General features: G+C 35.5%; 1 protein-coding gene across 1 annotated transcript in view; it reads left to right on the top strand.

Moving 5' to 3' along the window:
* The window catches only part of C2cd6 (C2 calcium dependent domain containing 6), a 144,510-nt gene that overhangs the window by 47,847 nt on the left and 70,149 nt on the right, over positions 1-26,514 (top strand). Inside the window, 4 exon segments of the mRNA XM_046462999.1 lie at positions 1,384-1,463; positions 5,824-5,970; positions 23,224-23,329; positions 25,084-25,162. Of these exon segments, the coding sequence (XP_046318955.1) occupies positions 1,384-1,463; positions 5,824-5,970; positions 23,224-23,329; positions 25,084-25,162 (412 nt within the window).

The following is a 26,514-nucleotide window of genomic DNA, read 5'->3' as shown; positions in this document are numbered from 1 at the left end:
ACAAGTTTATGAATTAAAATTGAAAATGAACGTATTTTAAGTATTCAAGAAATGAGTGTGGATTTTTACACTTAAAAATATTAAATATGGAGTTATTAAAATAATGTTATTCAGATAATGTTTTCTACTTTGATTTTTCCTCCATGGTTGTTTTCAATTGAAAAAACAACCATGATTGTTTCTGTTGTTGTTTGAACTTTTTCAATTCATCAAGAGAGTAATATACTGAGAGAAGATAGCTTCTTGCCTGTTCAAATTCACTACCATGTATAAATATTTGTGTACTAACCTGTATTCTTTTCTTTACATCCTTAGGCTAGATTCCTTAGAAAGAAAATTATTGTTCAAAACAATGGCCTTGTTAAGAATTTGTTCTAGAAAAGTTATACTAATATATTCTCTTACCCACTGTTTAAAAGAACTCTTGATATCTTTGAGTATTATCACAGTTTTGGGACATTTAAAAATCCAGTCCCATTAGTGCTGCTATTAAATAGGGGAAATGATCCCTATATTTCAATATTTTTTAAAGTGTTGAGTGTTTTAAAATTAGTAATTGAAAGTGGGAACATCAGCCTTATTGACTAAGCATATTGCAATGTTAACTGAGAAATCTATATATTTTAAAATTTTGCCTATGGTATATCACAATTATCTTTAATGTATTTTGAAGAAGTAAATAATATACAGGTGAAAGCTTGAAGGAACAGGTTTTCTTTTCTATTTTGTTTTTCTTTCTGTTTTCTTATGATAAGTTAGGCTATCTAGGAACCCTTAATTGTTCAGACCTTTTGAATGATAGTCATAGTTTATGAGCATGAATTTCAGAAGTAGGTTTTGAGTCCAGATAAAAGCATATCATGTAAACACAGCAATGCTTAAGGAGATAGATACTTTTCATATGAAACTGAGCAGGTATTGTTTTATATATGTGGAATTTACTAAAACAAGGAACAAAGATATACATATAGAAAAGAATGGGTTGTATCATAAAAATTCAGCTGATTTTATGCCTATGAACTATTTAGTTATCCTTATCTATCATGATACAGTAAAAAGAATACCATACTCAAGGAGAGAAAAGGCTATGTTCACATCCTGGCTCTCATGCTTATTGTTTAATTTTAAACAAATTACTGATCTCTGGTATCATCTGTAAAATAGGCAGTTACTACCTACCTCATTGATTTATTAAATGGATTGAATAAGATTAAAGTTATAAAAAAGCTTGTAAATATTTAATACCCCCAAAAGTTCATTCTTTTCTTCATGCCTTTTCTTCTTATATTGCACTTAAGTACTCTCTCATCGTCATGAGGGATTAATAATAATAGGATAAGTTGTAATTAAATAGTGTTAAAATATAATTACATTTTTCTTCAGTTAAAACCTCTTCAAAAAATTGTTGAACCATCTATGTTTATGAATATTGCACCACCTCCAGAAAGAACAGATCTCCTAACGTAAGTGTTTTAAGTCTCGTTAATATGGTCAGATCATGTACAATTTTAGTAAAATTTGACAGAGCAATTTAGTTATCTTAGAAAGCCTTGAGGACATGACCAGGATGGGCTAGAATCCAAGGTAAAGAAAATACTGACTTGTTTTGTTTAATAAGGTGGGAAAATATATGAATTTCTGGGTGTAGTCTTGGAGAAAGGAGATGAGAAGATGTGGAGTCAAGAAAGAGAAAGAGCCTCCTTCATGCCTGAAGGAGGAGCAGGAGAGGCTTAATGAGAAAGTTGTCCAGTGAGAGACTCCTTTCTGGGAATAGAGGTCAGGGACTTTTAAGATCAGGGTGTCAGGTAGTTGTCAGTTTTCTGTTCTGCAGTATAGTAATGTTACTTCCACCTCCACAACACTCCAATTGTTACTTCCAAATCAACAGTAAAAAGACATGGTAAAAACCATCAACAGCAAAATAAAAGTAATTTAAAATATAATATGCTGATCTATCTTGAAATTTCAACAATAAAAATAAATTGAAGAAAAATGAGCACCCAAGAAAGAGATTTAATCTTTAGTGTTAAAGAATAAGAAGTGGAAAAAAATCTGAAATAGTATTGAGGGAACTCAATATAGAATGCAAAATTGTTTTCTAAATGCCTATTTTCCCTAGTCACACCAATACTGGGTATTAAAAATATACATCACCTATTTGGTATTGTGATTTGTGAAAATAATAAAGTTGTTGTATTGTTTCCTTTATATATTGACATTTTCCCCTCTGTTTATTGATTAAGTAAGAATTTACTGAATGTCTGCTATATCCCCCAGGCACTGAAACTACAAAGATAAATGAGATCTGGTTGCTGACCTCAATCTCATGGTTTAATGAAAAGATAATATGCAAAAAATTAATGATAACTAGCATTATAATGCAGATAGGATAAGAACCCTTCTAGACCCCTTCCAGAGCTAAACATAAAGAACCATAGGACAGTTAATAAGCTTTTAATTCTCTGAGGAGTTGGGGAAGACAGTATTATCAAGTAAGGCTACAAAAAAGGAAATGTTTGAGGTAAGATTTTGGAAAAAAAAGATACATTGAGCTGATTTCAGAGGGGTGTGGGAACACATTCTCCAAAGAGGGCACATATATAAGGCTATGCTGTATTGCAGTAGCTAGTTGTGAGTGGATAGTGAGTAGTTAGCTGTGAGTAGCTAAGAGCAGCACAGGAGCAAGGAGGGGAATAATGTGAGAGAGAGGAGTAGGCATAGGCAAGGTATAGCGATTAAGAATTCAGGATCAGGTGTGGTGGTGCCTGTGTAATCCTAGTGGCTCAGAAGGCTGAGACAGGAGGATTATGAGTTCAAAGCCAGCCTCAGCAACTTATCGAGGCACTAAGCAACTCAGTGAGACTCTGTCTCTTCTCTAAATAGAATACAAAATAGGGCTAGGGATGTAGCTCAGTGGTTGAGTGGCTCTGAGTTCAATTCCCAGTACCAAAAAAAAAAAAAAAAAGCAGGATCTACACTGGATGGTATATGCCTGTAATCCCAGCAGCTTGAAAGTTTGAGGCAAGAGGATCATGAGTTCAAAGACTGCCTCAGCAACGAAGCAAGGCCCTAAGTAACTAAGTGAAACCTATATATAAATAAAATATGAAAAGGGGGCAAGGATGTGGCTTTGTGCTTAAGCACCCCTAGGTTCAATCTCCAGTATTAAAAAAAAAAAAAAGAATTCAGGCACAAGAGCCAGACTAGTTGGGTTCCAGTACTAGCTATATGACTTTGGGCAAGTTACCTAGGTAATTGATCCTTTATTTATTGAATATTTGGTCTGTGCAGAGACATGTGGCTTAGAGACTGACAGAGGATTATTGTGATATTAACTAGGTGATGAGTCCAGTTGCAGCTGTGGCACTAGTTTTGGAGTAAATTAACCCATCTGGTGGTATCTGGTATACAGCTATAGATCCAGTCAATGCTTCTTCTTCCTTACTTGCTAGTAAAGACTATCAGAATCAGTTTGCATTTAGCTGGCAAGAAGAGCGCTACACTTTCCTTCTCCTGCCTCAGAGGTATATCAGCTCTCAGCCCTAGGTCATAATTTAGTTTCCCGGGATCTTGATCACGTTTTCCTTCTGTAAAATCTCATACTGGCCTATTGCATTGGTAAAATTTTGCTGATTGGACTAGTGAATAAGAAGTAGCAACTATCCTAGGTTTATCAATGAGACATTTTCACATCAGAGAGTAGGAAATAAATATGCAGAAATTCAGGAGCTTTCTACCTCAGTGGAATTTCTAAGGGCCAGTGATATTGGGCATGTTGAGATATCCCTTCTAAGGAGATTGTTGCATTTGGTCCCTCCTACAACCAAAAAAGAGACACAATACCTAGTGGGCTAATTTGGATTTGAAGGTACCCTGTTCCTCATTTGGGTGTGTTAGTATGGCCTATTTACTGAGTGACCCCCAAAGCTGGTAGTTTTGCATGGAACCCAGAACAAGAGAAGGCTCTGCAACAGTTGCAAGCTGCTTTGCCAGTTGCTCTGCCACTTGGACCCATATGATACAACAGATCTAGTGGCATAATACATGTCAGTGACAGATGGAGACAGTATGTTTGGAGATTTTAGCAAGCCTCTATGGATGAATCATGGAACAGACCCTTAGAATTTTGGAACAAAGCCCTGTCACCACCTGCAGATAGCTACTCTACTTTTCAGAAAGAGTTCCACTTAGTAGAGACTGAATGTTTAATCATAGGCTACCAAGTTACCATGCAAACTGAGCTGCTGTCATTAACTTGGTTGTCTGACCCACTAAGCCATAAAGTTGGCAGTGCACAGTGATACTTCATCATCAAACGGAAATGATATTATGTGACCGGGCCCAATCTTACAGTAGTTACATATTTTTCTTCCCTACATGCAGTGCTTCTGACAAAACTACAGTTTATGAACTTGAAAGATGCCTTTTCCATGATCATGGTATTCCACACAGCATTGTTCTAATCAAGGAACTCACTTCATAGCAAACAAAATGCAGCTTTGTTTCCATGATCATTAAATTTGTTGGTCTTATTGCCATACTGAAGCATCTGGATTAACAATGGAATAGCCTTTTGAAGATTCAGTTACAGTACCAGCTGGGTGGCACTTTTAAGTCTGGGGCAAGGTTCTTTAGAAGGTTGTTTGTACTCTGAATCAGTGACTGATATATATTGTTTTTTCTCCCATATCAAGATTCATGCATGGGTTCATGCATAAAGGTGTGGAAATGGAAGTTATGCTACTCAGTGTTACCCATAGGGATCCTCTAGCAAAATTCTTGCTCTGTTTCATGTAACCTTATCCTCCACTGACCTAGAAGTCTTAGTTCTAAGGGGACAAGTAGACATAATGACTTCCACAGAACTGGATGTGAATACTGCTATCTAGCCACTTTGGGCTCCTCATTCCTCTGCATCAGCAAGCAAACAAAGGAATTACTGCACTTGTAGGTGATTGATGTGGTGCTATTATTTCCTGAACCAGAGAATTCTGAGGCAATAATATATTTAAAGAAGGGGAAAAATGGTGAGCTCTGTTTTAGACATACTGAGTTTAAGGTGCGTACCACTATGCATAATACAGTTTAAGAACATGAGTTTTATTGTCAAAGAAGCTGTGTTCAGATGTTTGCTTTGTCATTTCTCAGCTACAAGACTTTGGGGGTAGTTGCTTAACCTCTTTAAACCTAGTTTTTTTTTTAAAGAGAGAGAGAGAGAGAATTTTTTTTAATATTTTTTTTTTTTTAGTTTTCGGCGGACACAGCATCTTTGTTTGTATGTGGTGCTGAGGATCGAACCTGGGCCGCACGCATGCCAGGCGAGCGTGTTACTGCTTGAGCCACATCCCCAGCCCAAAAACCTAGCTTTTTATATGTAAAGTAGGATCTAATGATTTTCATCTCATTAGATGCATTTACTATGAAAACTGAGGTAATATTTTATATGGAGTCTATGAACACAGTGTCTGACACACAATATATTCCATAGAATTAATAGATTTAAAGATTGAGATACTTGGGAGACAGATTCAGCTGTAAATATTGGGAGAGAGATCTGGGCTCAGATATTTTCTATTTTTCTTTCTTCAGGTCTCTCTTTTCCCCCTTGCTGCTCATGATCTTAGTAGAAAGCAGAGTGAAGTTAGCACTTTTCTCAGCAATAATTCCTGATTATTTTCTTCTTTCTTAACTCTCTACTCTGATGGCTTAAGGTAGATAGGCAAGCTGAATAAAAGACAGAAGGTTTCAGAAGTAATAGCTACCACTGGTTTTAGAAGTGCACTTTGATATATATCAATATTTAACTTTATTACCATTTTTCAGAAATGTTATTACACCACGACCAGTAGAATATCCAGCATTTTTATCCCCAGACCTGAATGTTACTGTTGGGACTCCAACTACTTCGAAGGAGACAAACCAGACACCTGTTGTGCGGCTTGAAAAACTTGAGCAACAACCCCGGGAAAGGTAAAAAACACAAAAGTTTTCATTTATTTATTATTTATGTCATAGGTTAATTTCTTCCTTTGAGACATGGGCTTGGTATAAGTCCAGCCACATTGACTGTGTTATTTCATGGGTTCATGGATTATCCAATTCAGGTGTTTTGTTTAAAAACAACAACAACAAAAAAGTCAGTTTATAGCAAGAAAAGAGTTGAAAATTCACTTATGAGGAAGAAAGCTTATTATTTCTGTCTTCAATCAAAAATGTTTTCCGTAGCCTCTTGTTCTTTTGTGTATTTCTTATCCTTTTTCTTCTCTATGCTTCAGTCTAGATATTTTCTTCTGATTTACATTCTAGTTCAGTGGTTCTTCTTTGTTTCTAACCTGCTGTTAAACCAGTTGAATTCTTTATTTCAGTTACTTTCTTTTTATGGAATGTCCATGTATTTGTATACTTTCTATTTATCTTCCCAAACCCCTAGCCTTGTCTTCTAACACCTTAAACATATTAGTTGTGTTGGTCAGCTCAGACCACTATTAAAAAAAAATACCAGAGAGGAGGTGGCTAAAACTTTATACACTTATTTTTCATAGTCCTGGAAGTTAGGAAGTCCAGAATCAAGGTGCTGACTGATTTGATTCCTGCTGAGGGCCCTGTTCCTCATTTGCAAATCACCTTCTTGCTGTACCATCACAGAGTGGAAAGGGGGGGGGGGGTATATGATTTCTCTTATGTCTCTTCTTATATGGACAGTAATTTCACTCAGAAAGAAATTACGTCCCAAATATCATTACCTAGGGGATTAGGGCTTCAACATATTAATTTGGGTAGGGGGAGAGCACTCAAAGTACAGGAATTATTGCTGTTTTAATGTTAAGATCTAATGACTCCATTATCTGAATCTCTTATAAATATGTTCCAAATGTTGGTTTTTATATTAGTTTTCAGTCTTTTTATTTTTTATTTTTGGCACCCAATGCTGCTTAATCACTGAGACACATCCCCAGCCTTTTTTTGTTATTTTTATTTTGACATAGGTTCTTGCTAAGTTGCTTAGCACCTTGCCAAGTTGCTGAGGCTGGCCTTGTACTTACAATCCTCCTGCCTCAGCCTCTTGAGCCTCTGAGATTATAGGTATGTGCCACTGCTCCTGGCAGATTTTACATTCTTGTATGCCTAGTTGTGCTACTGGATACAGGTACTGTATTTGAAAATTTTTAGAACTAATTTGAGGCTCTTAACTACATATTATTACAGAGAAAGTATTTATTTGCATCTGATAGCCAGTTAGGCAAAGAGTACAGGAAATTCCCAGATCACTGTAATGCAATTAAGATTAAGACTGAAATGATTTGTAGCTGGTCTTTAGTTCCTCTGATGATTAATCTTTTTCTGCTTTACTCTTACTCCTAGTGACAGAACTGGATTTAGGAGGAGGAAAGACAACCAAGTCATGATATTTAAAGAAGCTAGATAAAAAATATTTTTCAATTTTGTTCGAAAGCCTCAATGAGGGCCAGGTGTGGTGTTGCACACCTGCAATCCCAGAGACTTGGGAGGTTGAGGCAGGAAGATTACAGGTTCAAGGAGAGTCTCTGAAATTTAGTAAGACCCTAAGCAACTTAATAAGACCCTGTCTTAAAAAAAATAAAATGTGTTAGGGATATAGCTCCGTGACAAAGCACTCCTGAGTTAAATCCCAGTACCTTTCTCCCTTAAAATCAGTGAGTTGTAGAGGTAGTGAGGGGTTGCAGATCCAAGATTCCATACAGAAAGCAAGCCCAGAGATGTTGAGCCCACAATTTGGTGCCATTTATTTTTCAAGGCATTTGTTGCGACCAAAAAGGTAAAGAACTGGTTCCATGGTTTGGCTATTGTGAGTTGTGCTGCATGAATGGCATACATGTATCACTGTAGTATGATGACTTTAATTCTTTATGATGAATTGATAAGTGGGATAGTTGGGTCTTATGTGGTTCCATTCCTAGTTTTTAGAGGAACCTCCATACTGATTTCCATAGGGGTTGTATTTTTTTTTTAATTTACAATCTCACCAACAGTGTAAATGTGTTCCCTTTTCTCTACATCCTCTCCACCATTTAGTATTGTTTGTATTTTTGATGGCTTCCATTTTAACTGCTGTGAGATGAAATCTCAGAGTAGTTTTGATTTGTATTCCCCTAATTGCTAATGATGTTGAGAAACTCACACACATATCATTGTTGTTCATTTCTGTATCTTTTTAAAGGAGTGTCTTTTAATTCATTTGCCCACTTATTAAGTGCATTATTGTTTTTATTTGGTGTTGAGTTTTTTGACTTTATATAGTCTAGATACTAATCCTCTATAAGAAGAACAGCTAGCAAAGATTTCTCCATTATGTAGGTTTTCTCTTCACATTCTTAATTGTTTCCTTTGCTGTGCAGAAACTTTTTAAATTTGATGCCATTCCATTTATTAATAACTCTTGGTATTATTTCAGGAGCATTAGTAGTCCTGTTAAAAGTTGTTGCCTGTGTCTATATGCTAAAGTATTGACCATATATATATATATATATTTTTTTTTTTTTCCTAGCAATTGCATAGTTTCTGTTCTGATTCCTAGGTCTTTAATATGTATTTAGTTGATGTTGGGGCAGGGTGAGAGAAAAGGTGTAGTCTCATTGTTCTACATATGGATAACCACTTTTCCCAGCTCCATTTGTTTAAAAGGCTGTCTTCTGCAGTGTGTTTTTGGTGCCTTTATCAAGGATCAGATGACTGTATCTGTGTGGATTTGTCTAGTGTCTCCTATTCTGTACCTTTTTTTGGTCTATGTGTCTGTTTTTATGTCAGTGACATGCAGTTTTTGTTACTATAACTCTTTAGTATAATTTGAAGTCAGATATTGTGATGTCACCAGCATTACTTTTTTGGCTTAGAATTGCTTAAACTATTCTGGATCTTTTATTTTTCTAAATGAATATTAGAACTGTTTTCTAGTTATGTGAAGAATGTTATTGATATTTTGATGGGGATTGCATTGAATCTCTATATTGCTTTGGTAGTATGGCTACATTAACATTTTAATTCTGCCTATTCTTGAATATGGGAGGTCTTTTCATCTTTGTGTGTCTTCTACAATTTCTTCCTTCAATGTTCTATAGTTTTCTTTACAGTCTTTCATCTCCTTTGTTAGATTTATTCCTAGATAATTTTTTGAGGCTATTGTGAATAGGATTGTTTTCCTGATTACTTTCACAGCAGATTCATTGTTGGTATAAAAGAGATTTTTGTATATTACTTTTGTAATCAGCTACTTTGTTGAATTTGTTTATTTGATCTAGCAGTCTTTTGTTGGAGTTTTAATTTTTTTATCTTCTCAGTATAGGACCATATTTGTAAGCACTGATAATTTGACTTCTTCCTTTCCTTTTTTTTAAAATTTTTTTTTTTTTTGTGTGTGTGTGTGTGATGCTAAGGATTGAACCCAGGCCCTTGTGCATGCAAGGCAAGCACTCTGCCAACTGAGCTATATCCCAGCCCTTTCCTATTTTTATTCCTTTTATTTTCTTCTCTTGCCTAATTGCTCTGACTAGAATTTCTAGTACTAAATAGGAATAGTGAGAGTTGACATCCTTGTCTTATTCTGGATTTTAAAGGAAATGCTTTTAGTTTTTCCTGATTTACTATGATGTTGGCTTGGTGTATATATATATATAATATATACTATATATATAATTATATATAATATATATAATATATATATAATCTCCTTTATGATGTTGAGCTAAGTTCCCTAGTTTCTTCAGTGTTCTTATTATGAATGGGTGCTGAATTTTGTTTTTTCTGAATCTATTGAGATGACCAAGTGTTTTTTGTCCTTAATTCTGTTTGTGTGATGGACTACACTTATTGATTTGCAAGTTAAACCATTCTTTCATCTCTGGGATAAAACCAAATTGGTCATGATGGTACAGTCTTCTTAATATGCTGTTGAATATGATTTGCTAATATTTTATTAAGTATTTCTGCACCTAAGTTCATCAGGAATATTGGTCTCTAGTTTTCTTTCCTGATGTTTCCTTATCTGGTTTTGGTATGAGTGTGATACTAGCTACATAAAATGGACTTGTAAGTATTCCATCTCTATTTCATGGAGCATTGGCATTAATTCTTCATCACAGATCTGGTAGAATTCAGGGTTTTTCTTTGTTAGACCTTTCTTTGCTTCTATCTCATTACTATTTGTGGTCTGTTTAGGTTTTTTATGTCTTCTCAATTCAATTTTGCTGGTAATTTTTGTCTAGAAATGTTTCCATTTCTTGTAGGTTTTCCAGTTTATTAGAGTATTAAATTTTCAGAATAGTTCTTAATGATCCACTGGATTTCTATATTTGTGGTGATTTCTCCTTTTTTCATCTCTAATTTTTAAATTTGGGTCTTGTCTCTTTTTCTTTTTGTTAGTTTGCCTATAGCTTATCAATGTTGTTTACTTTTTGAAAGAGTCAACTCTTTGTTTCATTGATTCTTTGTATTTTTTTTTAATTCTCAATTTCATTAATTTTGGTTCTAATTTTAATTATATCCTTCATTTTGCTGGTTTTGGAATTGGTTTATTGTTCCTTTTCAGGGGCCTTTAGATGCATCATTAGGTTGTTTATTTGTTCTGATTTTCCTTTGTAGATATTCATAGCTATAACATTTCCTCTTTGAACTGCTTTCCTAGTGTTCCAGAGGTTCTGACATCCCATAGGAATTTTTAAATTTCTCCCCTAATTTCTTATCACACATTGATCATTCAGAAGTAAATTTTTTAATCTCCATCTGTTTATACAGTTTCTACAGGGTTGTTTTTTTTTTTTTTTTGTGTGTGTGTGTGTGTGTGTGTTGATTTCATTCTGTTATGATCTGATAAGATGTAAGGAATTATATCATTTTTTTTTTAACTTTTAGAGAGTTACTTTGTGGCCTAAAATATGGTCTGATTTTGAGAAGGTTCCATGATTCTCTGAGAAGAAAGTATATTCAGCTGCTGTTGGATGAAATATTCTATAGATGTCTGTTAAGTTCATTTGATTTATAATATTTTTCAGGTTCAAAGAGTCTTTACTGAGTTTATATCTCAATGATCTATCTGATAGCAAGAAAAGTATGTTGAAATCACCCAGTATTATTGTACTAAGTTCTGTCAAAGGCTTTAATTTGAGTAGTATCGCTTTTATGTATCTCTTTTAGACCTTCTTTGTCTCTTCTGATTGATATTATTTTGAAGTCTGGTTTGTCAAATATAAGAATAGATACTTCTGCTTACTTCCAGGCTTTATTCACATGGTATATTAATTTACAGCCTTTCACTTTCAGCCTGTGACTGTCTTTGCCTATAAGGTGTGTCTCTTGCAAACAACATATAGTTTGGTCTTGATTTTTTTCTTTTTTCTTTTTAAATTTATATATGACAGCAGAGTACATTACAATTCTTATTATACATAGAGAGCACAATTTTTCATATCTCTGGTTGTGTACAAAATATATTCACACCAATTTATATCTTCATATATGTACTTTGGATAATAATATCCATCACATTCCACCATCATTTCTAACCCCATCTTCCCTCCCTTCCCCTCCAAATCCTCTGCCCTATCTAGAGTTCATCTATTCCTCCTATGCTTCCTCTCCCTATCCCACTATGAATCAGCCTTCTTATATCAGATAAAACATTTAGCATTTGATTTTGGGGGATTGGCTAACTTCACTTAGCATTATCTTCTCTAATTCCATCCATTTACCTGCAAATGCCATAGTTGTATTCTCTTTTATTGCTGAGTAATATTCCATTATGTATATATGCCATATATTTTTTATCCATTCTTCTATTGAAGGGCATCTAGGTTGGTTCCACAGTTTAGCTATTGTGAATTGTGTTGCTATAAACATTGATGTGGCTGTGTCCCTGTGGTATGCAGTTTTTAAGTACTTTGGGTATAGACTGAGGAGAGGGATAGCTGGGTTGAATGGTGGTTCCATTTCCAATTTTCCAAGAAATCTCCATACTGCTTTCCATATTGGCTGCACCAAATTGCAGTTCCACCAGCAGTGTATGAGTATACCTTTTCCCCATATCCTCACCAACACTTATTGTTGTTTGTCTTCATAATAGCTGCCATTCTGACTGGAATGAGATGAAATCTTAGAGTGGTTTTGATTTGCATTTCTCTAATTGCTAGTGATGAACATTTTTTCATATATTTGTTGATTGATTGTATATTCTCTTCTGAGAAGTGTCTGTTCAGGTCATTGGCCCATTTATTTATTTGGGTTATTTGGTTTTTTTCTGTGCTTAGCTTTTTGAGTTCTTTACATACCCTAGAGATTAGTGCTCTATCTGATGTGTGAGGGGTAAAGATTTGCTCCCAGATGTAGGCTCTCTATTCACCTCACTGATTGTTTCTTTTGCTGAGAAGAAACTTTTTAGTTTGAGTCCATCCCATTTATTAATTGTTGATTTTAATTCTTGCGCCGAAGGAGGCTTATTAAGGAAGTTGGGGCCTAATCCCACATGATGGAAATTAGGGCCTACTTTTTCTTCTATTAGATGCAGGTTCTCTGGTTTTATTCCTAGGTCCTTGATTCATTTTGAGTTGAGTTTTGTGCATGGTGAGAGATAACAAAATTTCATTTTGTTTCATATGGATTTCCAGTTTCCCCAGCACCATTTGTTAAAGAGGCTATCTTTTCTCCAATGCATGTTTTTAGAACCTTTGTCTAATATAATTGTAATTTTGGGGTTAGTCTCTATGTCCTCTATTCTGTACCATTGGTCTACCAGTCTGTTTTGGTGCCAATGCCATGCTGTTTTTGTTACTATTGCTCTGTAGTATAGTTTAAGGTCTGGTATAGTGATGCCGCCTACTTCACTCTCCTGCTAAGGATTGTTTTGGTTATTATGGGTCTCTTATTTTTCCAGATGAATTTCTTGATTGCATTTTCTATTTCTATGAGGAACGCCATTGGGATTTTGATTGAAATTGCATTAAATCTGTATAGTGCTTTTCAAAGGATGGTCATTTTGATAATATTAATTCTGCCTATCCAAAAGCAAGATAGATCTTTCCATCTTCTAAGGTCTTCTTTGACTTCTTTCTTTAGGGTTCTATAATTTTCATTATATAGATTTTTCACCTCTTTTGTTAAGTTGATTCCTAAGTTTTTTTTTTTTTTTTTTTTTTTTTTGAGGCTATTATAAATGGGGTAGTTTTCTCATTTTCCTTTCTGAGGATTTATCACTAACACAGAGAAATGCTTTTGATTTATGGGTATTGATTTTATATCCTGCTACTTTGCTGAACTCATTTACTAGTCCTAGAAATTTTCTGGTGGAACTTTAGAGTCTTCTAGGTATAGAATCATATCATCAGCAAATAGTGCTAATTTGAGTTCTTCTTTTCCTATGTGTATCTCTTTAATTTCTTTTGCCTGTCTAATTGTTCTGGCCAGTGTTTCAAGAACTATGTTAAAAGAAGTGGTGAAAGAGGGTATCCCTGATTGTTTCAGTTTTTAGAGGGAATGCCTTTAATTTTCTTCATTTAGAATGATGTTGGCCTGGGGCTTAGCATAGCCTTTATGATGTTGAGATATGTTTCTGTTTTCCCTAATTTTTCTAGTGTTTTAAACATGAAGGGGTGCTGTATTTTGTCAGATGCTTTTGCTGCATCTATTGAGATGATCATATGATTCTTATCTTTAAGTCTATTGATGTGATGAATTACACTTATTAATTTTCGTATGTTGAACCAACCTAGCATCCCTGGGATGAATCCCACTTGATTGTAGTGCATGATCTTTTTCATATATTTTTGTAATTAATTTGCCAGAATTTTATTGAGAATTTTTGCATTTATATTCATTAGAGATATTGGTCTCTTTTTTTGATGTGTCTTTGCCTGGTTTTGGAATCAGTGTCATATTGACCTCCTAGAATGAGTTTGGAAGTTCTCTCTCTTTTTCTATTTCCTGAAATAAATTGAAGAGTATTGGAATTAGTTTTTCTTTAAAGGCCTTGTAGAACTCAGCTGTGTATGCATCCGGTCCTGGGCTTTTTTTGGTTGGTAGATTTTGATGACATGACTTGAAATTGATCTGTTTAAATTGTGTATATTGAATCCTGATTCAATTTGGGCAAATTATATGAGTCTATAAATTTGTCAATGCCTTTGATATTTTATATTTTATTGGGAGTACAAGTTTTCAAAATAATTTCTAATTATCTTCTGTATTTCTGTAGTGTCTTCCTTTTTCATCATGTATGTTAGTAATTTGAGTTTTCTCTCTCCTCTTTATTAGCATGGCTAAGAGTCTGTCAATTTTATTTATTTTTTTGAAGAACTAACTTTTTGTTCTGTCAATTTTTTTCAATTGTTTCTTTTGTTTCAATTTTATTGATTTCAGCTCTGATTTTAATTACTTCCTGCCTTCTACTGCTTTTGGTGTTGATTTGTTCTTCTTTTTTCTAGGGCTTTGAGATGTACTATCATTTATTTGTTGACTTTTTCTTCTTTTAAGGAATGAACTCCATGCAATGAACTTTCCTCTTAGAACTGCTTTCATAGTTTCCCAGAGATTTTGATATATTGTATCAGTATTCTCATTCACCTCTAAAAATTTTTAATCTCCTCCTTGATGTCTTCTGCAACCCATCCTTCATTCAGTAGCATATTATTTAGTTTCCAGGTTTTGGATTGGATTTTATTTCTTATTTTATCATTGATTTCTAATCTCATTCCATTATTATCTGATAGAATTCAGGGTAGTATCTCTACTTTTTTATATTTTCTAAGATTTGCTTTGTGGCATAGTGTATGGTCTATTTTAGAGAAGGACCCAAGTGCTGCTGAGAAGAAAGTGTATTTGCTTGTTGAAGGATGAAATATCCTATATATGTCAGTTAAATCCAAATTATTGATTGTAAATATTATTGAGTTCTATAGTTTCTTTGTTCAGATTTTATTTGGAAGATCTACCTAGTGATGAAAGAGGTGTGTTAAAGTCACCCAAATTTATTGAGTTATGATCTGTTTGACTCTTGAACTTGAGAAGAGTTTGTGTGATGAATGTAGATGCTCCATTGTTTGGGGTATATATATTAATAATTGTTAAGTCTTGTTGGTGTATGGTTCCCTTGAGGAGTATGTAGTGTCCTTCTTTATCCTTTTTGATTGACTTTAGTTTGAAGTCTACTTTATTTGATATGAGGATGGAAACCTCTGCTTGCTTCCGCAGTCCATGTGAGTGGTATGATTTTCCCAACCTTTCACCTTCAGTCTGTGGATGTATTTTCCTATGAGATGAGTCTCTTGGGAGCAGCATATTGTTGGGTCTTTTTTTTTTTTTTTTGATCCAATTTGCTAGTGTATGTCTTTTGATTGGTGAGTTTAAGCCATTAACATTCAGGGTTATTATTGAGACATGATTTGTATTCCCAGCCATTTTTGTTTATTTTTGGTATTTAACATGACTTGGTTTCTCCTCTGATCAGATTTTCCTTTAGTGTAATCCCTCCATCTGCTGATTTTCATCATTGTTTTTCATTTTCTCCTCTTGGAATCTTTTGCTGAGGATGTTATGTAGTGCAGGCTTTCTAGTTGTAAATTCTTTTAACTTTTGTTTATCATGGAAGGTTTTTATTTCATCATCAAATAAATCTAAAGCTCAGTTTTGCTGGATATAAGATTCTTGGTTGGCATCCATTTTCTTTCAGAGCTTGGTATATGTTGTCCCATGATCTCCTGGCTTTGAGGGTCTGGGTTGAAAATTCTCCTGAGATAAGAATTGGTCTCCCCCTATATGTGATCTGATTTTCTCTCTTGCGGCTTTTAAGATTCTATCCTTATTCCGTATGCTAGGCATTTTCATTATAATGAGCCTTGGTGTAGATCTGTTCTAGTTTTGTACATTTGGTGTCCTGTAAGCCTCTTGTATTTGGTTTTCCAATTCATTCTTCATGCTTGAGAAATTTTCTGATATTATCTCATTGAAGACATTGTATATTCCTTTGGTTTGAAACTCTGTGTCTTCCTCTATCTTAATAACTCTTAGATTTGGTCTTTTGATGCTGTCCCATAATTCTTGGATGTTCTATTCATGGTTTCTTACTGTCTTCACTGTGTGATCAACTTTATTTTCCATATTGTGTACTTTGACTTCATTATCTGATGTTCTTTCTTCCAAGTGATCTAGTCTGTTGGTTATGTTTTCTATTGAGTTTTTTATTTGATTTATTGTATCTTTCATTTCAAGGATTTCTGACTTTTTTTTTTTCAGATTTCTTTCTCTGTCTTGAAGTAATCTTTTGCTACCTGTATTTGCTCTCTTATCTCTTTGTTGGAGTGATCAATTCTTAATTGCCTGTATTTGCTCATTAAGGTCATTCTTTAATTCACAGATCACTTTAATTCTGAACCTTCTGATCTCCTTCTCTGACATTTCATCTCATCAACTTTGCTGTACATGGGTTCTGTTATTAATAGTATCCTGGTTTGTTTGGGGCACTTTCCTCCCTTGTTTTTTCATGTTGTCTATGTGTCTTCCTTTCTTGCAGTGTGGATCTGAGATATTATAGTTTCTTCCCTATATTCTTGTAGTATCCGTGCTGATTGTCTATACCTCATCTTGATGTTGGACTTTCAGACTCTGCTGGTATCCCTCAATGTATGCTACTGTATCCAAAAGTAATGGCAGCAATAGCTGAGGTAATTCGAGATAATAGTTAAGGTGCCCCAAGATGGAAGCAATGTCTTACAGAGATGGGGCTGAAAGAGTTGGCCTCATACTCCCTTTGGGATGCCTTCTCTGAAATGCAGCTGCTTCTAGGCCCTGTCTGTTGTTAAAAAGTTAGGGGCTATTGCATGGGGAAGGCTATGGCGATGACTACAGTATCCCAAGATGGAATTGGGTTAGGCTTAGGCTCCCAGGTTGCGGGGGTGGGAAGTGTACTCAGACCTACCCTGGACCTGGGTACTGTGCAAGTCGGTGTGGATGGATCTTGTCAGGGTCTGGGTTCCTGTGATAGTCTCTGGTGGTCAGAAGAGGTGGTCCTGTGCTGAAGGCTGGGCTCTGGTGGGTGTCTGGGCTCTGGCAGGTGTCTGCCCCACCGGTGGATGGGTGGACCTGGGCCTACTGTGAGCCTGGGTCCCACGCAGGCTGGTGTGGGCAGTCTGGGCTGGGCCTAGGCTGCCGCAGTTTGGTCTTGATTTTTTTGTCATTCTGCCAGTCTAAGTCTTCAGTTGAGACCATTTACGTTCAATGTTATTATAGAGAGATTCTTATTAATTCTGGCCTTTTTTATTAATTGTAACATTAATTTGGTCCTGTTTCTCATTTGCTTGGTTACTCTTCAAATAAGTTTTGTTCATTTGTGAGCACTGGGGTTTGTTTTTGATTTCTTCTGTATGTATGGAGTATTTCTTTTAGTAAGTTCTGTAATGCTGGTTTTATAGTCATGAGATCTTTTAGTTTCTGCCTATCTTGGAAGGTTTTCTTTCTGCTTTAGTTTTGAAGGATAGCTTTGCTGGATATAACAATCTTAGTTGACAGTTATTTTTGTTCAGTGCTTAGAACACATCATTTCAAATCCTCCTGGCTTTGTGCTGGAAAATTGGAACGAATTTTGATTGTCGTGCCCCTAAATATGACCTTATGTTTTTCTCTTGAGGCTTTTACAATTGTATCCTTTTTCTATGTGTTAGGCATTTTAATGTGTCATGGAGAAATTCTTTTTTGATCTTGTCTATTTAGGGTTATGAATGATTCCTATATCTGGATGTGTATCTCATTCTCAAGGTTTGGAAATTTTTCTGTTTTTATTTCCCTGAAAATGTTACTCTTGCCATTAGCCTGCCTCTTACAACTCTCCTCAATTTCAATGATTTAGTGTCTTAATATTGTCCCAGAGTTCTTGTATATTCTGATTATGGTTACTTATTTTCTTTTCTTTAAATCCTGTCTAAATTTTCAAGGTTGGCCACTTTGTCTTCCTGCTCTGAGATTCTCTCTTCAGCTTGGTCAACTCTATTCGAGAGACTTTCAACTGAACATTTTAAAAAATTAATTTATTGTGCCTTTCATTTCAAAGATTCCTGTTTGGTTCTTTTTCAGTTATCTCTATTTCCTTTCTAAATTTCTCATTCATATCCTGAACAGACAATTGTTTTATCTGTGTTCTCTCAGAATTCATTGATCATTTTTATAATCATTTTAAAAATTCTTTCATCCACTTCAATACCTTTGGGGTCTGTTTATGGCAAATTATATGCTTTAGGAAGTGTTGTGTTACCTTGCTTTTCATATTTCTTGTATTCCTATATTGGTTTTTATGCATCTGTTGGGATGGATTTCTCTTCTAGTCTCACGTGTGGCCCTTTTTAGGGTTCTGCCTTCTCTTTCCAAAATCTTCTCTAGATTACTTCTCAGAGAGTGATCTAGATTGATATCCCCTTATAGGTGTGTTACCCACAGCCTTTGTGCTAATTTTAGCTTTTTGCTCTTAGCAGTGAATGTCTGTGTATGTGACCTGAGGGCCACCCCCTAGCCATTCCTACTGGGTACCTGGTCATTAGTTTGGGCTTTTTCCTCTTCTATTCTTTGTATTAAAGTATAGTTGAAGTTTCAATGTTAATTTGTGTGTGAAGCAAGGTATTCTGTGTTTTGGGTTAGTTTAGCAACATAGTCCCTATAGGTTTCCAGCACTTCACAGAATAGGAGTAAATAAATAATAGCAAAAACTGATGCACTAATATAAATACCTAGTTTCTAGGATGACATCTATAACGGTAATTCCCACAATGAAAACCAGTCAACAAACAAACAAGGAATGGTGGAGTCAGCAAATGTCAACAGCAAAAACAATAAATAACCATGAACTAAATCTGGCATTAAAGCAAACAGCAGGTGTCAACTGTATATCATCCAAAGTAGTAATAATTGCAACAACATGAATAGTGGAGAAAGGAGTTATATAAAGCAATTAGTTCTAAAAGATGGTACAAACAGTTCAGCAAGGGAAACAATGTGATAGGAAGCTAGAGAGGGTTTACAGTGTCTAAAAAGTGAACAGAGAAATGTCCCTGATACTTCCAAGAGAAACCACATATGGTCAGCAAGATCCTGACATATCCTGGCAGATGGCACTACTAGTAGAGGAAAGCTTGTGCGGGAGTGCTTAATAATAATGATCTCAAAGGATTTTAGAGTTGTAAATTTTTCCTGAGTTAATTTGAGCCTGACCTCATAGACCTACAAATCTTCCTAATCTCCTACACTGATAAATTTGATCTGCTTTTCACTGATATAATTATGAGTTACTGGCTTCATGTTTTTCAGAGACTGGCTGAAATTTTAATTTCTTTTGTGCTAATTGTTTACAAGATGTAATGCTTTGCTGTTTTATTTATTGTCGTCTTAGCATGATCCCTGTCCTATGTATGAGTTGTCCAGTCACCTGCCAGATGCCACTGTGGACTTCTGGACTGCCCTAATGCTGAATATCCTTAATTGTTTAAGCCCTACCTAATAGAGAACAAGAATTTTGGTTTACTTCCCCCAACTTTGCCCTCTTTCAGCAGGAAGCAGCTTGGAGATGTCATTACCCATTTTTCTATAGAAATGGGATGTGGAAATTGACAGTGGGGTAATGCAACAGTGGTCCACTTTATGCTTTGAATATAGCCCTTGCTTCTCTGCACTGCAACTTATTTTAAAATGGACGTTTCTTTATCTTTTTTTCTCTCTACTCCTCCCCTAATCTTTTCCCCTCCCTAATATCAAGGGAAAAAAGATTACTTTTCTTCCCCATAGTAGGAAGTTATCTGCTTCTAAGTACACACCCACCATAGGAATAAAGTAATCCAGACTTTGGGGATGGTACCAGAAGATCTCAGAAATTATTATCTCCCAAATTAACAAGTGAATTACAACTCCAACAGGGAACATGTGGAATGTAATCTTTGAATCACCTCTTTGAAAGCCCCCTGATGGGCAGCTTCTAGGATAGGAGTCCCCTGTGTTTCTCCTTTGCTAGCAAAATAATGAATCTTTTTCCTTTTTCTCATTAAAAAGAAAAGAAAAGAATGGATAGTCACTGCCTATGCCCATCTGTCCTTTCCATTTTTTCTTGAGGTATATACTAAGAGAGAAAAAGAGCAAGGGCTGGGGGTTGTTAACCCCTTTTTCTTTTTTTGTGTTGCTCACCAAACTGCCAGTTGGAGTATCTAAAACTGAAGCTGGTTGAAATAGTTCTCAGCTTGCCTTCTGACCAGTATAAGGTAGGATGTCAATTGGAGTTTTTCCTGGATACACCAGATCGAATGTATTTCCAGGTTGAGGCTGCTGCAGAGTTACCAAAAGGAAGTTTTGGTGGCTAAGGCTTGGATCTAATCAGGCCGTGGGGCTTTTTTTGGGTGGTATCTGCTCTGGAGAGATTAAATTAATACACACCTAGGGCTCAGCAGATGCCAATCTCTTCTGGGAGTCTGAATCCTAGAACCTTTCCACAAATTTTGCTTGTGGGGCAGGGGCAACAAATTTCACCCTTTCTTCTACCCACAAACATACATAGGCTTTCAAGACTTAGTCCCTGAACATATTCACACCTACATATTCAGATTTCCTACCCTATTCAGTTGGTCACAGAAGCCTCTAGACGTAGGGAAAAGCAAGTTGGACTCTCCTTCATTTTTCTTACTTTGAATCCCCCTGGGTACCTTTTCTGTGTTTTTGTTTCATTCATATCCTGGCAGGTAAACCCTAATCCACATGGTAGGCACTTAAGTGCTGGGAGAGTATGGCAATGTTTGCCATGAACTCCTGGGCTCCGCAGCAGCAAGCTACAGTATGAACTCCTCAAATGCTTCTCGCCTCAATTCTCCACTTGCCAGTTGAACACTTTTCAAACACCAGTTTATGTTGCAGCCTCTGAATCAGCTAAGTTACATGTTTTCTGTGCCAAATCTCTCCATTGTGTTTCTCTCCCATCCCTATGTGGTAGACTAGAACTATTGCCACTGCCACTGGTGTAGCTGGCTTGGCTTCAGTGTACTCTTTCTTTAATAGACTCAAATATCTGAATCTCTTAGACACTCTGACTGTCCAAATATTGAATTTTAGTGAAATCCCTCTTTTACCTACCACACTGACAAGCAGTTTTCCCACTTTTGAATCCCAAGTAAGGGAGCTACAGAATGCAGCTTTCCTCTAACCCACCATCCTAAATCCCCTCATCAGCTCTTACATGAATTCTTTGTACTCAACTACTATATAAATGAACAAACCCCTCCCAATATCAACTGCTTTTCTCAAATTGGCTCTCTGTGTTCTCCAGTGACCTCCTATTGGCTATTTTGGGGGTCTTTTGTTCTCAGGGCTATCATATTACTCTTTTTACACTAACTGCTTTCTCCCACATATATGTTGATGCCATGAAGGTCTTATGTGTGTATATACTTTCCTGCATGGTTTCTTATAAATGTTGTCCATAGGCTTTTGGGTTTGCTACCTCAATATTCTTTATAATTTTATGTGGGGAGTTAAGATGATTCAAAAATCATGCTGCCTTTGCTGCCACTACCTTCCCAGAAGTCCCTCTCATATCTGTTTCACTGTTTTCATACTTAAAATTATTTATATTTAATTTATAGTATCTCTCAGGTAATTTATTTAGACAATCGTTTCATCTACAAATAACAGCAGTTTCGTTTCTTTATCCCCAAACCTTATCCTCTAACTTTGTTTCCTTGACATATTATATTAGCTATAAGCACCAATTCAGGGTCTGATAAAAGTGGTAACAGTGGAGCTCTTTTTTTTCCTTCATGATCTTTAAAAGTAATACTTCTAATATTTAACATTGAAGAACATTATTTATATAGGTTCTTTTGTGTATATGTGTGTGTGCGTGTGTGCATGCATATGTGCATGTGAGCTGCAGCCAGTTAACTATATTGTTGAATATTGTTCCTAGTGATCTAAGAATTTTTAAAAAAAAAAAATCATGAGTGGATGTTGAATTTTGTCTAATGATTTTTTTCTCTTTCAGTCAGTTAAATGACATTTAAATTATATTTTCTAATGTTAATATCAAAACACCCTTGTATTCTTGGGATGAATTGACTTGTTCATTGTATATTATTTTGTTTCTACAATACTGGATTTTTCAGACTGAAACTATATTTTATTCATTTATGTTTATGAATGATATTAGCCTAAAATGTCTTTGTCAGATTTTATTGTCAAAGCCATAGTGTCCTCATGAAATGAATTGGAAAACATTCTCTTTTCCATTTAATTTTTAATGGCTGCATCCTTAGATTACTCAAGCCTTTTGAAATTTCTTGGATTAAAGGCTAAATTCCTTTTATTAAAAACTGTTTTTCTATTTTTCTTTATTTTTTGCAGTGGTGGGGATTGAACCCAGGGCCTTCCACATGCTAGGCAAGTGCTTTACTACTGAGCTAAACCCTAACCCCTTAAACCTGTTTTAAGGAAACTATCATATTATACATTGATTAATTTATAAAATATGTATGTAGAGTGCTATGAACTGAATTTTTTGGCTTGCTCATCCTAATACATATGTTAAAAACCTAATCCTCAATATTACGGTATTTGGAGGTGGAACCTCTGAGAGATAATTAGGAATAGTTTAGGTTTGATGGTGAGGCCCTATAGATGGGACTAATGCCCTTGTTAAAAGAAGAAACATGAGATCCATCCCTCTCCACTCTGAGGATACAAGAAGATGGACATCTGAAACCAGAAAGAGTACCTTACCAGATACTGGATTTGCTGGCACCTTGATATTGGACTTCTCAGCCTATAGAACTGTGAGAAATAGGTGTCTGTTGTTTCTGTTGTTTAAGTTACCCAATCTGTAGCATTTTGTTCAAGCAACCCAACCTGACCAGGGTGTGTGGTTAAAAACACTTAGAATGATATGTATTGAATAATTTCTGAAACATGTTTATATTACCTAGATATTTATATGTCAGATTAAGATATACAATACCACCAATATCAGAAATGTGTTTTATATGCCCTTATGATAATCTCCCTAACCATCTTCAGGTAACTACTTCACTCATTTTTGTTGTAAGCATTCCATTCTTTTAACTATATCCCTAGACAATATAGTGTGTGTGTCTCTTTTAGAACTTTTTAGAAGTGTATCATACTATGTGAATCATAACATACATATTCTTTTGTTACTGACTTATTTCATCTATGACTGATTACTTTCTTTAGGCTGGAAAAAATGAAAAAAGAATATAGAAATCTGGGTACATGGAAAGAGAAAGTTGACTATTTAGAAAACATTCTGAACCCAAAATTGGAACCTAAAGAATCTTCGGTAATTGGCATAATACATTCTTCCACCTGGAGCTTTGAATACTTTTTTAAAAGAAATATTATTGTCATTAATAGTGATGATCATATGTCGCTTATTTTTGGAGAGCATGTAAAATGTTATTCTTGGCCCACACACTTTCCTATTTTGATAATGTTCCATTCACTAAGTATTTAATGATAAATTATTAGGTTTAACAATATTGATCCATTTAAAATGTACAGTTTAATGGCCTTTATTGTGTCCACCATCACAATCAATTTGAGAATATTTTACTCTCAAAAGCACACCCATACCCTTTAGCCAGCACTCCCTCAATCCACCCATTGTCCTCTAGCCCTATGCAACAATAGCTAACTTTCTTCTCTATAGATTTACCTGTCCTACACATTTCATATAAATGGAATCATAACAATATATCGTCCTTCATGATTTTCCTTTTCAGTTGCCATAATGTTTTCAAAGTTTATTCTTGTTGTAATATGTATAAGTATTCCATTTCTTTTTATTTCCAAATGACATTCCATTGAATGGATATGCCATCTTTTGGTTTATTCATAATCATAAGCTGATGGACATTTGCATTGTTTTCACTGTTAAGCTAGTTTGAATAATAATGCTTTTGGACATTCATGTGCAAGTTTTTTGTGTGAGTGTATGTATTTATTCTCTTGAGTACCTAGGAGTACCTGCATCATATGGTAATTCTCAGTTTAAATTTTTGAAAAAGTATCAAATTGTTTTCCACAGAGGTTTGTATTACCTTATATTCCAATCAGTAGAGAGTTCCAAGTCTTCACTAACTCTTATTATTTTCCATTTTATTACTATTATTACTATAGCCATCTTTGTGGGTTTGACATGGTGATTTATTGTGCTTTTGATTTGCATTTCTCTATAGATTAATGTTGTGAGCATCTTTTCATACGTTTACTGCCCATTTCTTTCTCTTCAGATCTTTGCCAATTTTTAAGTTAAATGATTTGACTTTTTAATACTAGATCCTTGTCAGATAGGAGTAAAGGTTAATATTTAGAAATACAACCTCACCTATACTGATCTGGAAATAAAGAATTTATAGCTATCTCAGTGAAAAGATGAAACATTGACTGAGATCATAACCCTGAAAAAGTAATCATAACATTAATATTTTCATGTGTTTCAATTTCTCTATAATAGGCAGAGTTCATGTTGCTACAGGAACAAATAAGTATTTTTTAATACAGAAGTAATACTTTAGGGAAAATTTGGAGGGTTATTAATTAAAAGAACTATGGACTTTGGGTTGTTACTGAAAGATCAGTTTTTTATAAAAAGCCCATTGTCATTCTGTCTTTTAACTATTTTTAAACCCAATTTTCCTTAGAATTTTATAAAAATATACATTCTTTTTCAAGTCATAAGCCATAATGGATTACAATAAAAATAATAATCTGTTACCTACGGGTACCCTTTCTTAGTCCTTGAAGTTACAATATTATATAATTTACCCTATGTGTATCATGTACATTCATTATTCAAATACTCTACCCATTATTGGATATCTTCTCTCTAGAATATCAATTCCTCTTTAAAATGGTAGTCTTTGAATTGAATTTCTTACAAATACTTCTCTGTCTTATCCTCTGTCCTTTGTAGATTTAGCCGGGGATGGGGGAGAATATTGCATTAAAAAGAAGTTATGAAAATAAGGAACTAAAACCTTTTCCTCCTTAAATATTTTCCCCAATATTTTTTCTTTCTTTCTGTGATTTTAGGAAAGTAATTTAGATGAAGACCTTGAAAGTGAGAGTAATGATTTAGATGAAGAGAAGCCTGAAAATATCACAACATTATGTAAGAAACGAACTTGATTTCTGTGTTTATTATGAAGATAATTAAAATCAAGGTGTTATATCACAAAAATTAGTAATTTATTCTAAGTAAGTGTTATGGTTTTGTGAGAAGTTCCCGAAAAGCTCATGTGTGAGACAATGCAAGAAAGTTTAGTGGTGAAATCATTGGGTTATGAAAGGTTTAACCTAATCAGTATATTAATCCCCTGAGAGGAATTAACTGGGTGGAACTGTAGGAAGGTAGGGTATGTCTGGAGGGGGGGTGGAGAGTCATTGGCCGTGTGCCTTTGGGGTTTATATTTTGTCTGTGGTGAGATGGGAGCTCTCTTTCTCCTTCTCCCTTTCTCCCTCCCTCTCCCTCTCCCTCTCCCTCTCCCTCTCCCTCTCCCCCTCTCCCTCTCTCCCTCTCTCCCTCTCCCTCTCCCTCTCTCCCTCTCCCTCTCCCTCTCTCCCTCTCTCCCTCTCCCTCTCCCTCTCCCTCTCCCTCTCTCCCTCTCTCCCTCTCTCCCTCTCCCTCTCCCTCTCCCTCTCCCTCTCCCTCTCCCTCTCTCCCTCTCCCTCTCCCTCTCCCTCTCTCCCTCTCTCCCTCTCCCTCTCCCTCTCCCTGTTCCCACCTCTCCCCCCTTTCTCTGCCTCTCCCCCTCTCCTCCTCTTCTCCTCTACTGTTCTCTCCTTCTCCCTCCATCCTTCCTTCTCCTTCCTGGTGCTATGTCCTGAGCTACTTTGCTCCACCGTATTCTTCTGCCAGGATGTTCTGCCTCACTTCTGGCCCTGAGAAATGGAGTTGGCCATCTGTGGACTGAGACCTCTGAAACTGTGAGCCCCAAATAAACTTTTCTGCCTTTGAAATTATTCTTATCAGAACTTTTGGCCACAGTAGTGAAAAAAACTGACTAAAACAGAAATTGATACCAAGAATTGGGGTCATTTCTGTTGCTAACCTGACCATATGGTTTAGAAGCTTTTAGAGTGTTTTGGAATTTGGGAGGAATTTTTTTGTTATTGTTGTATCAGAGATTGAATCCAGGGAATGCTTAACCACTGATCTATATCCCTAGCCCCTTTGTTTATTTTATTTAGAGACAGTATCTCACTGAGTTGCTTAGTACCTTGATAAACTGGTTGAAGCTGGCCTTGAACTTGCAATCCTCCTGCCTTAACCTCCCAAGCCACTGGGATTATAGACTTATGCCACTTCATTCCACTATGGAAAGAATTTTGAAATATCTAGAGATGCAAGCTAGGAATGTTCTAGATTATTGTAGGTTGAGCTTAATGGGTGATTCTGGTGGGAGTTCAGAAGACCAGAATGTCAATACAACTATGGACAGTAAAGACTGGGCTTGTGAGATT

This window comes from Marmota monax, unplaced genomic scaffold, assembly GCF_021218885.2.
Source record: "Marmota monax isolate L192 unplaced genomic scaffold, Marmota_monax_Labrador192_F-V1.1 WCK01_AAM20220418_F8-fsc00095, whole genome shotgun sequence".
In the NCBI taxonomy this organism is placed as follows: Eukaryota; Metazoa; Chordata; class Mammalia; order Rodentia; family Sciuridae; genus Marmota; species Marmota monax.
Note: the sequence above shows the minus strand (reverse complement) of the source record. Positions and strands in the feature narration are given on the sequence as shown.